Raw genomic sequence first — 14,136 nt, forward strand, 5'->3', positions numbered from 1 at the left:
AAGCTATGAAGGAAGAGATCGAATCACTCATAGAAAACGACACATTTGAACTTACTCTCTTATCTGAAGGTAGAGATACTATGTGGCCCAATTTTGGGCATTTAAAACTCAAAACTAAACAGAAGACTGACTTGTGGAAATTATTTGTCATTGAAGTCATACTAGGCAGTTTGGTTGATAAAAATGAAGGCTGGAGGGATTTTGCAGCAAAGCAACAGGCTTTAGCCAATAAGAACAATAAATAACTAGGTTTTGATAATCTTCTCATGCTTTATTAAAAATAATCTTGGTATTCGTTAAATTAAAGTTAAACTGGATTTTTTGTGGAGCCCGAACGAAAATGAGTTTGACAGCCATGTTTCAGGCGAACTGTGCTTACAGGTATCATAATGGCAATAGATGACTGCTATTATAAAACATGTACGCCTGGATTTCCGCGCGCACGCGGTGTGCCGTGCTCGTGCTGTCAGAGCGAGAGGCTGCCAGTGGGGAATCCAAAATGGCCGACAATATGGCTGCTTCCTTATGATCGCATCGTTGCTGACGTCCTGACAAATGACACTCACAAGATGGCGGCCACACTGACGTATGCTCCTGCCAGGCGGTGCGGCGTCTAGTGTATATGTCTATGTTCCTGTGGGTCGGCTTTCATGTACGTATCTTCCTTCACGTTCAGTCCATTTCGTCACATCCTGTGGGTCGGCTTCTACTACGTCACTTCCGGCGCGTCATTTTGCGTAATTTCCGTCCATGCTTCCGCATACCACCATTTCAAGATGGCGGCGACCAAGAAAAAAATATGGCGGCGCACACAACACCGCCATCTTGGTTTTCCCCACTGGCATCTCTTGCTGTTAGCTCGCCACTCTCTGGATCCTGCTTGCTGGCTGGGCCATTAAAACGCCGCATCAGAGGGGGTTTTCAACACTTTCAAGAACCTGAATACAAGCAGGGAAACTGTATTTTGTCGCTTCGTGTGTGGAGCCGCTTGACATCGTTTTAAAAGCAGCCTGTTGTCATACTTGTGGCAGAAAGGAGAAGTTCAAACTGAATGGCTGAGAGCTCCTCAGGTACCTCATCGCATTCCTCTTCAACTATATGTAGTGAAATGGACAGTCATACGTATCGTATGAAAGTAACTGCGAGCAGTTTCCGCTGCTTGGTCAAACGCAGTAAAGGTGGTTAATGTCACCCAGCTCACGTCGGCGAACTCAAACTTTGAGCTAACGCGTTAGCGTCGTGTGATGCTAATGTAGCTTAGCATCTGAACGTGCTTGTTGGCTGAAGCGACGGTACGTCAGTGACCTTTGAGATCGCACGCGCTGTAATTTTTCTTGATTAATATGTAACTGCGTAGCTCTACAGGGAGGGGTTACGCAGTGGTTTTTGTTTTAACTTTAGTTTATTGATGACTCATTGAGAAGCGATGGGACTCAGATCTCTGACGTGCGCTAGCCTCCCCACACCCTCATGAAACACACCGCATCTGTATTACCTGTGTGGATTTTGTCCTCCGTGGCAAACATCGTCTCTTTGAGGGTGTTCTAAATACCCTTTTTTGTGGATCTGTCTCTCTTAATGAACGTTTTGCATTAATTTTGCACAGGCTTTCTTTTTGTATCAGCTTGACGGTGTTAAATCACTCTTAGTGGTTGTTTATTTCATTCCTAATTCAGTTGTTTTGTGACCCTTGTTAGTTAAGTGTGTTTATTTTAACATTGGCTTTGTTATTGTGGTCGTGTTTCATCGGTTTGTCACGTTTGCATCATTTTTGACTAACTTGTGATACTTCCATAATAATCCTTTAGACCTTTATGGTCTTGATGAAATAAACATTGTTATGTTTTAATAAAAGTTATACTAGTGACAGTTGTATTAAATTTAATATCACTGACCTTTGAACAGATCCAAATCGTCTCCAACCACTACAACTAAAATGTTATATTTATCATGGCTCAGCTTTTGCTGTGTGTGCGAGCCGCACTAATAACGGGAATGTTATTGCTATGAGGATAGAATGCCAACCACTACATCACCGTGTAGCCCTAAAGTTGATTCTCATTACGGTGAGGGCCCAAATCTCACAAATTCCAAAGCCATCTCCTCAAATAATCGTTTACTAATCACTCCAGTGTTCTGACTGCATTCATTGTTTGTTTATAGTGTACACACATTGCCAGACTTCTAACAGTGCCTTTTTTTTTAAATTGTATTTATTTGCAGACCCATCTAACCTCAATCTAGATGGATCATCACATCAGAAGCCACGCCAGTCCAAATCTAGACGAGGTCGTCCCAGAAACAACATTGACAGAAACCTGAGCGATGATGGCCATGATTTACCCCAACATTCAGGACACTTTCATCAGGGCTATAACCCCTTTTTCCCTCCTAACGCTTCCAATTCTGCAGAGTATTACCGTCCTCCCTACCCCGGAGAGGATGCCGCCAGAAGACGAGGCAGAGGAAGAGGGAGAAGAGAAGGTAATCGAGGATTCAATGGGAGCTTCAGTAGTACAGGGCCGTCTTGGCAAGAAGGAAGTGACTTTGTCCCGTACAGTGACAGTAACAGATATAAAGGTGATTACCACTCAGGTGCTCGTCCCATGGATGGACCTGATGGACCCAGCTGGCGGAGTGGATATATGAACAGGAATTTGGAACAAACAAATGAACCTCAAGATGCCCGACTTCAGAGACCCCGGAAGTTTGGCCATGAACAGAGGAGAGAAGAGCAGCACCAGAAAAGAGTTAATTTAAAGGAAGGCAACATGGCAGTTGCGAATCCGAGCTCATACACTCCTAAATTAGAAAGTTCTTTCTCTGAGAACAAGGGAAGAGATCAGCCAAACGCTACAGGTTCAGAGTATCAACACAACATTCATCAGAAGAGACCTAATGATGTCAAAAGACGCCAGGGGCCAATCAAACCTCCTAAACCACCAGCCCAGGAGGAGGCAGACTCAGAAAGGGGCGCGAGCGGCCAGGACGACTCTGACTGTGGCAGATCATCTCACAATTCAACTGGTAAAGCAGGAAGAGCGTCAGGACGACACACCGCTGCTCAGCCCAGAGGAGGCAGAAGACCAAACCATCAGAACTACCACAAAGACAACCAGAGGAGCTGGGACAAGATGCCCAAGAGCAAAGAGACACAAACAGGTTCGTCCTAAATGTCGCAAAATGTATCTAAAGGACAAAGACATAATAAGTCACCGGCTGCTTTGTGATATTAGTTCACCTTTACAAGACACTAAAGGATATCATAAGCCTTTCATAGACAAAGTCCTAGCTAAAAATAAATAAATAATCCCTTTTAATCTAAAATGAGATTTGTTCAAATGTGTCAATGAAACTCATGTCACCCTTAATTTCTCAGAAAAAGAGTCTATTGGTGTGACTCACAGTGTAGAAGATGGTACTCATCACTACATACTCGTATTCTGTCCTTATTGTTGTAACAACTGATCAGCCTTCATCAAGGTAAATGGATAAAAGAGTCCAGTTTGATGACATGACATTTTTTAAACACCATGTGAAGGGCAGAGCTGGATGAAAGTGCATCTCCTGACATGCAATGATGATTAGTTCAAGGCTTTTTCCAGACGAGGTATTTTGAGCTTGTTTATCTGTGGCTTGATTCCACAACTAGAGATTATTTCTTTGACTTAAATCAGAAGTGTCATCCTCGGGCCTGCCAGGTGTCGAGTCTGGCCCGGGAGACGACCTCCTGAAGAAGACTGCTCGAGTGATCATAGTGGACATAACGCAACAACCGAAAGCCCAAACTCCACAGCAGATGGTAGAAATGCCTGTTGTTATGAATCAGTGAAAACTTGCTACCTTATTGGTGGCGACCTCAAATTAGCATAGAAGTCGTGCTATGAGTGTAAGATGCTGAAGGCTGCAGACGTCGTGCGGCCGAGAAAACGACAGGCTTTAGTCAAAATTAGTGTGGTGAGAAACACTGATGGAGAAGATTTTAAAGATCACAAAGTCTCTTAGAATTTTCACATCTTTTTAATTAGATTACGTTCACTCCTCCGGTTCTGTTAAGATCAGACTGGGCTGAATGTTTCCCCCTCAACTAAGATGAGTTTGACACTCCTGATCTAAATGAAAAATCCACACGTTGCATGTATGGTATGCTTAGAAACCTTGTTGGTGTGAACAGGGAAAATCTTCTCGGAACTTTTGGTTTAACTTGTGTTGACATGTCGTCTGGATCCCTGCCGCCTCCTAAACCTCAGACCTCTTCTCTCCACAGGTTGCCTGATCGAACAGCTGTCTGAGGAGAAGTACGAGTGCATGGTGTGTTGTGATATCATCCGGGTCATGGCCCCGGTGTGGAGCTGCCAGAGCTGCTACCACGTCTTCCACCTGAACTGCATCAAGAAATGGGCTCGATCCCCGGCCTCACAGGCGGACGGTACGGCCCATTACTGTCTGTGGGGCGACAAGACAATGAGTCCTCACAGCAATGTTGCCTCTGCACAATGTCCGGCACAGAGTACTGAGCCTCATGCAGTGAACTGTAACAGAGCATTGTTTTCTAGTGCTGTTTGGAAACACTGAGGCCAGGTGGAATTTTTGCATTGTCATCGCATTCTGCAAAGCTTTCAGTTTATTTAAAAAAAAACAAAAAAGCTATGGACCTCTTATATTAAAAAATTTTGTTGTTTTGCAGATTCAGCTGAAGGGTGGCGCTGTCCAGCCTGCCAGAATGTTACAACAAAGCAACCGTCCTCCTACTCCTGCTTCTGTGGTGTGTATCTGTTTCACACATGCACCACCAGTCCTGTTGTTTTTCTCTTCTACAGCAACATAAAGACATTCTGATGCTTGGGAGAGCAGATAGAAAACACATGATCACTATTTGTTCTGTATTTGATTGGCAGGTAAAGTGACAAATCCGGAGTGGCAGCGAAGTGAGATCCCCCATAGCTGTGGTGACTTGTGTGGCAAAAAGAGGAGTGGAGCGGACTGCCACCATCCCTGTAACATGTGAGCCTTTAAAATGGAAACAAAAGTACTTCTCATTTGGAATCATAATTCTTAAACTGTTTTACATGAGCAGTTCTGACACTTATCAATAGATTATACATGAGTTAGCAGAATGTTGCTAATCAGATATTGACCTGATTTTAGATTATTATGCTATGTTAGGTTGGACACCAAATGCTGGAGCCGTGTAGTGTTGGTACAGTTTAGAAGTCATGACAGAAAACATGTTTTAATACTAAAAAGATCCAGGGCATGATCAAGTATCCCATCAGATATTCATCTCATCAATAGTTCACTCAGAAGCATCCGACTTGTCTCCTCAGGAGACTCTTTCAGATTGTGTCACTCGTCTTCAGAATATTCTAGCTGCATTAACTGTGGTTCAGTTGCTGGAGACGATCGTCATCCAATCACACGTTTCGTGGCTGAATCACCCATTTCACCCTCACCTTGTGTCAGTATGAAGTCGTTTCTGAATGACTTTGCTTGTAAAAGCTTGTAGTCATTTCCTATTTAGGCTAAAGCTTGTTCATAAAAATACCTTCTATGTTTTTCCTTCAGCTTATGTCACCCTGGGCCTTGTCCTCAGTGTCCCGCCTTTGCAACAAAATCCTGCGTCTGTGGCAAAACAAGGTACCCAATCTTTGATGATACGCTGCTTTTAAATTTGAGCCCAACCTTCCCCTGCTGATTTGACTCCTCGAGTTTGAACAAATCGTCTCCTTTTAGTCAGCCGATGCGATGCGGCCAGGCTGCCGTGCTGCAGTGTGACACCGTGTGCGGCGCCGCACTCAACTGTGTTAAACATACCTGCGTGCAGGTGTGCCACAGCGGGTCGTGTCAGCCCTGCCAGCTGCACGTTCAGCAGGGTGAGTCTTCTTTTGGCAGAGTTGCAGTTTAAAATCATCGCAGTCTAAGCAAGTTGTAATCAATTTTTGTGTAGTTTGCTACTGTGGCGTTTCCACTCGAGATGTCCTGTGTGGTACAGACCAAGAGGGATTTGATGGTTCAGGACATTTCTCCTGTCAGAAATTATGCGGAAAGTAAGTCTGACTCTGCAGCAGTCATGATGTCCTTTAAAACAATTCTTTCCATCACCCTACTCAGTTTTTATTTATTTTTTTCTTCAGGATGTTGAATTGTGGAGCTCACAGTTGCGAGCAGGTGTGTCACCGCGGGCCGTGCCAGGCGTGCCCGCGCTCCCCGACCCTGGTGAAGACGTGCCCCTGCAGCCAGACGCCGCTGGCCAAACTGCTGGAGCTGGGCTACTCCGAACGACGAAGCTGCTCCGACCCCATCCCCTCCTGTGGGAAGACCTGCAACAAACCCCTGCCCTGTGGCTCCAGTGGTGAGGAGATGCCTAGACGCTTACGTCATAATGTGTGCAAGGCTGTGGTCAATGTTCTCATTGGATTATGAGAAGTAATAATGACCCTCTGCTATGTCAGACACCATCCATCTATGTGAGAAGCTGTGCCACGAGGGCGACTGCGGGCCCTGTTCCCTGACCTCGACTGTCAGGTGCCGATGTGGCTCCAAGATGAAGGTGCGCTGAAAAATACCTGCAGAACGTTTTGTTGCATCACTGCTGCAACTTTTACCCTTTTTTATTTCTTTTTTTCCCCCAGGAGGTCCCGTGTGAAAAAATCCAAAAAGAAGGTGAGATTTTAACACAATAAAGGGAAGCGAGTCAAACATCAGATCTGCCGTATTAAGTTTCACCTCTGGCTCTTTTCGTTTTGTTCCAGATGAACTTATTTTCACTTGTGAGAAACGCTGCAACAAGAAACGCTCCTGCGGTCGACACAAGTGTGGCGAGCTTTGTTGTGTGGTGAGTATTCTGTCAGTGTTGTCTTACAAAATTAATTCTGGAATAAAAATCTATCAAGCTCAGTTATGCTGCATCTGCATGGAAACAAAAGTTACAGTAGATGGTCCAGTTTTTTAAAAGTGCCATTTTTCCATCAGTTAAAAAAAAAAAAAAAAAAACCTTCAAGCACAGAGAAGTTTGAAGCATAATTTGTATATTTGATTTTTCTGCAGTTATCAATACAAACCAAACACGTCATAGTACACTGGGTTCTTGACTTTTTAACTAACTCAGACATGCAAACGTGCATCATGACTTACTAGGTGTTTTGCAGTTTTGAATGCAGTTCTAGTGTCCTCGATCTATTCTTTACACAAATCTCCTGCCTCGCTGGTTGCTCTCCTGCTATCGTTCTCACGCTTCACGCAGCCAACAACAACAACATCCAGCATGGTTTCTTGTTTCTTCTTATACAGAACGTGGCATAACCCCAGGAGCTCAATAGTAAACCTGAATATAAGATGACTCTTTTCTGAATAAAAGTGCAGAAAGTAATTGATGTGTTCGGAAATGCCGGATGGTATGAGGTGAACTCACCATTTCCTTGTCTGGGTCTGTTCAGAGTGTGGAGCACAAGTGCCCCCTAATCTGCAGCTACAAACTTAACTGTGGCCTCCATCGCTGCCAGGAGCCTTGTCACCGTGGAAACTGTGAACCCTGTTGGCAATCCAGTGAGTCCCGCAGTCATTTTCTCCCGTGGTCGTCATGAGCCAAGTCTTAGATGTAACGACACGTAGTGACTCTTTCCATGAAAACAACAAAACAACAGATTTTTGGTTCCAGCGTTCTCTTGAGTTGCGGTGTGTCGTTTGACATTGATGACGTGTCATTATTCGGTCGGTATGCAGGTTTTGATGAGCTGGCGTGTCACTGTGGACTCACCGTGCTGTACCCACCCATCCCCTGTGGTACCAAGCCTCCAGAGTGCAAAAGCCTCTGTACGAAAAGGCACGAGTGTGAGCATCCAGGTGAGAATAAAGTCCTGCTCCCTCAGCTGATCTAGATGTTGACTGACTGTGAACGTACTCCTAAAGTCTGCTTCTCCCTTAGTGTTTCACAACTGCCACAGTGAGGAGAAATGTCCACCCTGCACATACCTCACTCAGAAATGGTGCATGGGAAAGCACGAGGTAACAGCCCTGTGCTTAGCAAATGTCCACAGTTTCTCATTTCTATTCCCCGCAAATGCAGTGAGGCTCTTTTCTTTGACTCACAGCAACGCAGCAACATCCCCTGTCACCTGCAAGACATCTCCTGCGGTCTGACGTGTAACAAAACGCTGCCCTGCGACATGCACCGGTGCAAACGCATCTGCCACCGGGGAGAGTGCCTGCCAGACGGCAGCTGCCAGCAGCCCTGCACGCTCCCCCGTCCAGACTGCAGCCACCCGTGCTCCGCTCCCTGTCATCAGGGCAGCAGCTGCCCACGCACCACCTGCACAGCAAAGGTACGTCACGGCCCCGGCTGAGAACGGCTGGACTCCACAGCTCCAATACAGGTAACAAGGTTCATGCGGATGGTCTTTGTTGCAGCAAGGATTGAATTCACATGGGGCCGAAGAAGCACATCAAAAGTTCCTCCTCCCACTCTGTAATGACGCATTTTCCTGATGAACATTAATTTTAGTGAATGAATTCGCCTCCAGTCGCTCTGCAGGCCAGCTGTGTGATCTCTCTCCTCCTTCAGGCATCTGACATCTGCTCTAATACTGTGTAGCTTTAAAAAGCAGTTACCAGAGAAGAAATAATTACATATCAATGGTGAATGTCCAGAAAAAAGAATTTAACACGCAGTGAGACACTTCGCACTGGCAGAATTTCTCACATGTGTATAATTAACCTTTGAAACTGAAAAGTTTGAATCTAATAATGGGTTTTATTCACAGGTTTCACTCCATTGTGGCTGTGGTCGGAGGAAGGACACTGTGGTTTGCACTGAAGCAACCAGTTCCTACCAGAAGTCAGTCTCTGTTTCATTAGTTCCGCTATTTAGTTTGAAAACTTTTTTTTTGACCTGCTGCTCTTTTTATGCTGCAGGTATGCAGCCATCGCTATGGCCAGTAAACTCTCCGACATGCAGCTCGGGGACTCCATGGACATCGGACCGCTTCTCACGAAGAAGGAGCTGAAACAGACGAGGTAGAATCGTGCAGGAAGTGACCCATCAGGAGTTTGGTCTAAACCGTCAAAATTGGGACATGAAGTGTTTGCTGAGAATAACTTAATTACTTCCAAATGATTTGGAAAATAAGAACATGTGCAGCCTTCATCTCTAAGAGTATATATCTAACAGTTCTGCGGAGTTCTAGATTTTCTGTTCAGTATCAACGTTCTTCTTCCATAAAATGTGAAAATGATTCCCCAGGCTGGAATGTGATCAGGAGTGCGCCACGTTGGAGCGAAACAGACGTTTAGCTGAGGCGTTGCAGATCGACCCGTCATCTGACCCCTTCAATATCCGCTCTACCTCCGTGTACAGCGACAGCCTGAAAGACGACGCCAGGTCTGAGCGACACGCCGCTCTCACTGCCGATCGCACAATGAAAGGAATTGTTTTTTATTCATGCAACTTTTTGTTTTTTCTTCTAGAAAAGACCTCAAGTTTGTAACTGAAGTGGAAGAAGAGATAAAAAATCTTGTAGAACTTGCAAATAAGGTATGGCAATCACTTTGTCTTTAAAAAAAAATGTATATATATCAATATATATATATATATATATATATATATAGGTCCAAGATAAACTTAAATTGAGTGGTTTTTTTGTTTGAATTTGAGGCGCCCCCTGGTGGTGGCTTTGGAAAATGTTTGGCCTCAAAAGGCTATGTATACTTTTTACAAAACAGGTTAATTGAAATTTAGTTCTCTAAAGAAATTATTGATTTAAATAAGAGATGGGATTTACTGTGTGCCTTCACAAGACCAAGAGTGAGTTCAGATAAATGGGTGGATGTGACATCTGTGACATAAAGATTTAATGGCAGCGTGTTGCAGATTTACAGCAGCAGTCTCCATTCGTACTCTTTATTTCATGGATTTAGTTTCGACCTTGAAAGAGCTGCTTTTGAATTGTATACAGGCAGTTTAGATTCAGTATTTCTACGAGGCATCTCTGCTTCTGCACACTTAATTTTACACGCGTTTTCAACGCAGCCGCATGTTTGGTGAAAGCAACAAGTTTGTCACCTCATAAAAAAACAGAATGAGATACAGAAAAACACTTGATGAAATGCAAATAAGCTGAATAAAAGATGAGATTTCTGGAAAAACAATATTCATGTGAACGAGGTTGATGCATTATGTGTTAGATCATTTATATTATAGGAATCCAAATACAAGACAACATCCTATTTCACCAGCCTCATATCCAGTAAACTGTTTCGTGACCCTAATCTAGTTTTTATGAAGGCATTCGTTTTATTGTCTAATAAAAAGATTAGAAAATAGTGTGAAAGAAGCAGCTGTTGTTAAAATGTTTCAGATGCAGGTAAGGAGGGCGCACACGCACTTAATAGTTTCACTCTGTTGCTGCTCTCATGCTCCAGTCAGCATGTCGTCCTCGCTGCCGTCCAAAGCATCTGAACCCCCCCGAGCGTCTTGTTAACACCGTCCTGCTGGTGTAGCAGGCTTCTCATCACCCCGGTGGGATCACCGTTCGTTTGACTGGCTCAGTCATTGTTCTGAAGCACTCGCCTCTTGTTTCTTTGGTCTTCACACTGGTGTTATTCCAAACCCAAATATTAGACTTTCTCTGATCTATTTCCAAAGCAAAGTCTCATTTTCTGATCAATACTCCATAAGTCACCCAGTCATATTCAAGTTTTCACATTTTTATTTTAGTACTCCGAGTCAGGATTACTCAGGACTCGTGACTTAACTAAATTCCCTTTGGATCGTTATGAAATATTATTACAACTTCTATATGTGGACCTAAGTTAAGAAATGCCCCTGTTATATATAATCTCACTGTTTACTCCCACATGAAGCTCTTCACACAGGCTCATTAAAATTAGCGTCAATTTGAGGAGCATTAAAAAAAAACCTCCTGCCTCATTAATTCTCCATGTTTAGCCTTGACATCAACTTTCACTACTACACCCACAGCTTGCATCATCTTTTATTTTCTAATCTAGTTGGTTGTTCTGTAATTTTTTGAGCTTGGTTAATTAATCCTCCATCAGACCTTCAATGAAGACAAACCTGTAGATATTAAAAATGTCAGAAGGATAAAGAAGCGTCTCTCATTGCTCTTTTTCCTGAATAAAGTAGTGGGCCTCACACAGAGCAGCCACAAAGAGAGTTTTGGGTGCCAATCTCTTTTTTTATGTTAACAAATTGTGAAGTTAGCACTTTTCTTTTAGCGTAGGCCAAACGCCACACACACACACACACACACACACACACACACACACACACACACACACACACACACACACACACACACACACACACACACACACACACACACACACACACACACACACACACACACACACCAGCCTGCTGCTGTAGGACACGATTGTATGAAACGGCCCGTTTCCTCAGTCTGATTACATCATTTTTCCAGTTGAGAGATCAGATTGTTCCATTTAAATAAACACTGAATAACATGATCGGATTGATGTGGACTATAAAATCTGATCCTCGTCAATCCCACATTGCTTCACACTGTAATGTTGGCTGTTTCTCAAATACACACATGATCCCACTTCACTCAGAAGCCCACTAGTACTGACGATCGCTTTGTTCGCTCAACTGGATACGCTTCTTTTTCCTTGAATCTGCACCACCACAGAAACATCCTCCTCACTCAGAGTCTGGTCAGAGCGGTTTTTTACGTGTCGTTTCCTCCATGAAAACACTGAAGCATCACATGTGGACAATCCTCCATCAGTGGGAACGATCTGACTCAGTTTACATGAACTCAGATCGACTCGTAAACCAGGTTACATCTCCTCCGCTCTTCCATTGTAATTTGAAGTGGCTCGGGTCAAACTGATTAGATGTTTACATGATGACATTTTAGTAGGTTGACTTTTGGTCCATGCAACTGCAGCTACAATTCCCCGTCAGGTGGAGGAATTCTTATGGGCCTTTCTCGTGTGTAGTGATGAATGTTGCTTCCCCAAAAAGATGCTGACGGGAGACGGTGCTTCTTATTCGGTCACATCCTTGTCTGGTCCTTTCCGATGTCTTTAGTTTGAGTCGTCCCCTCCAACAGAGTACAGCGAGGAAACCTTCTCCAGCTCCACTAATGTGGCTCGCAGCAGTGTTACATACAGATGGCGACGTTTTAATGCTTGAACCAAAATGCCGATGCAGTAACATACGAATAAAACCTGCCAACGGTGAATCGACCCTCTTCCTGTGTGTGGCTGCAGACCTCTGATTTGTTCTGAAGCCAGAATCGAGGCCACGTTATACTACTGTGTCCGATTCAGGACGGCTGCTGATTTCTCTGGGTTAGGGCGGGGTCAAACAAGGAATCTATCAAAAGTGAGCGCAAGAAGGCTAAAACAGTAAATCCTCATTTATGGGGAGAGAAGACTGGCCCGTGTTGCTTTGCTGCCGAGTGAGAACCTGCTAATGGAGGTCTGTTTCTGACGTCTTGCAGGGAAAGAAACAGCTGAAGAGGAGCCACTGTTTCCCGCCCATGAACCGAGAACATCGGAAGATCATCCACGAGCTGGCCGAGGTCTACGGCGTGGAGAGCGTGAGCTACGACAGCGAGCCCAAGCGAAACGTGGTCATCACGGCCAACAAGTACGGCCAGTCGCAGACACCCGAGTGCAGCCGCCGACTGTGGCTCTTGAGGATGTGCCTGTATATCTTTGTTTTGTTCCCAGGGGGAAGTCGGCCTGCCCAAACGCCACGCTGACGTCCCTGATAGAGCGAGAGACGGTGGCGAGGGCCCCTCCACCCATCGCTCATATCAAACAGCACAGCAGCAAGTAGGCCTTTGTTTTTGCTCAAAAGAGGATGTTTTGTAAATCTATAACAGCGAATCTGTAACATTTTATGTTTACGCTCTTATTCCAAAATGGATTGAAATATTCTTTCCTCAAAAGGTTCAAACGACTTTTAGGATCACCTGTGAAACCAGTACAGTTTACAGAACTGGTTATTTGCCCACGTCTGATATATAATCAATTTTAAGGCCTCCAACAGCCATATATTTCAACAGACGTATGTTGGTGTGAATCAAGCTGTATTATCCTCATTGCAGAGCTGCTGGTGGGAGTTCCTGGTCGAAGGCAGTGAAGGAAGAGCCTGTTATCGATTATTTTGACGTCCAGGACTAACATGGAGCCAACAAACAAGAAGAAAATCCTCAGGTTCTACTTGAAACATTAAATCTACCATATCCAGAAAGTCTCATTTGTATTAATCCAATATCAATCAATATTTCCTCTGGCTTCACAATCAAATAAAGACGCATTTGCAGGTATTTCAATCGTGTGACCGTTTCTTTTTACATGTGAGAGTGAACGCGTTCTGAGACGAGGAGTTTAATGGTGCACAGATCCAGAAGAGGGATCACTTAGAAAGTCTCCTGTCTGTGTTCTTTGCCTCCTCTGGCTTATTTAGATATTCAATATTCTGCTATATCGGCATTGAAAGCTGCTCAGATGTGGACAGGGAAGGTGCTCTCTCTGGTTTAAGATTCTTGAGCATTCGGACGACGCCGTTGTTCAGCTCTTAGAAAATCTTTTGTTCTCTGAGCCGGAGCTTCAGTAGTGAACCTGTGCAGTTTGAGGTGGCAGGTGGGTGGGAGTGGGAGTGGGCTGCACTGCAGAAAGAAAGCTTTGTTTCAAAAAGCACGACTATGACCCAGAAGTGCTGCTCCGCTCCCTGGAAGCTCGATCTTCTGGTGAGAGCCTGATGGTATTTTCAGGTCAGACTGACCTGATCTGGACTCGCTGTTCCCACCGAGCTCTGGGATCCTTGTTCCCCAGCTAATGGACTGTTTCATGCTCGCTCCTGCAGCCACTCGGGTGGAGAGAGAGAGAGAGAGAGAGAGAGAGAGGGAAGAGCGTTCAGGTGCTGACTCAGAAGTCGGTGACTAATGTGCTGATAAGAGAGAAACTGGCCGCTCAGTAGACGCTGGAGATTTCTTTTTCAGGCGGCACGGACAGCATTCATCTTAAATTCAACCATTAAATAAAACAGCTTCTGCTTATTGATCTGCTTCATTTACATGTTTTTCTGCTTCAGCGCCCCTGAGTCAGAGGAATAATTCCTCATTAACAGAAGCCGTTTGGCAT

At 44.5% G+C, this 14,136-nt stretch overlaps 1 protein-coding gene across 1 annotated transcript; it reads left to right on the top strand.

The window, feature by feature from the left end:
• The first annotated feature begins 696 nt into the window (after window positions 1–696).
• On the top strand, window positions 697–13,323 carry nfx1 (nuclear transcription factor, X-box binding 1). Its single transcript, XM_080489176.1, has 23 exons — window positions 697–1,070; window positions 2,224–3,162; window positions 4,268–4,429; window positions 4,688–4,765; window positions 4,899–5,004; window positions 5,566–5,637; window positions 5,734–5,873; window positions 5,948–6,047; window positions 6,135–6,352; window positions 6,453–6,550; window positions 6,633–6,663; window positions 6,753–6,835; window positions 7,437–7,545; window positions 7,723–7,842; window positions 7,925–8,004; window positions 8,091–8,321; window positions 8,760–8,833; window positions 8,911–9,012; window positions 9,239–9,376; window positions 9,463–9,529; window positions 12,486–12,634; window positions 12,718–12,822; window positions 13,098–13,323. Exons 1-23 carry the CDS (start codon window positions 1,052–1,054, stop codon window positions 13,171–13,173), a joined length of 3,297 nt encoding a protein of 1,098 aa, XP_080345302.1. The 5' UTR covers window positions 697–1,051; the 3' UTR covers window positions 13,174–13,323.
• The last annotated feature ends 813 nt before the right edge of the window (window positions 13,324–14,136 follow it).

The sequence above is a fragment of the Lipophrys pholis genome (assembly GCF_963383615.2).
Source record: "Lipophrys pholis genome assembly, chromosome: 20".
Lineage (NCBI taxonomy): Eukaryota > Metazoa > Chordata > Actinopteri > Blenniiformes > Blenniidae > Lipophrys > Lipophrys pholis.

Coding starts and splice junctions, on each gene's coding strand:
- nfx1 (XM_080489176.1), top strand. Junction 4,766..4,898: donor CTCCTACTCCTGCTTCTGTG/GTGTGTATCTGT, acceptor TTTGATTGGCAG/GTAAAGTGACAAATCCGGAG. Junction 7,546..7,722: donor TGAACCCTGTTGGCAATCCA/GTGAGTCCCGCA, acceptor GTCGGTATGCAG/GTTTTGATGAGCTGGCGTGT.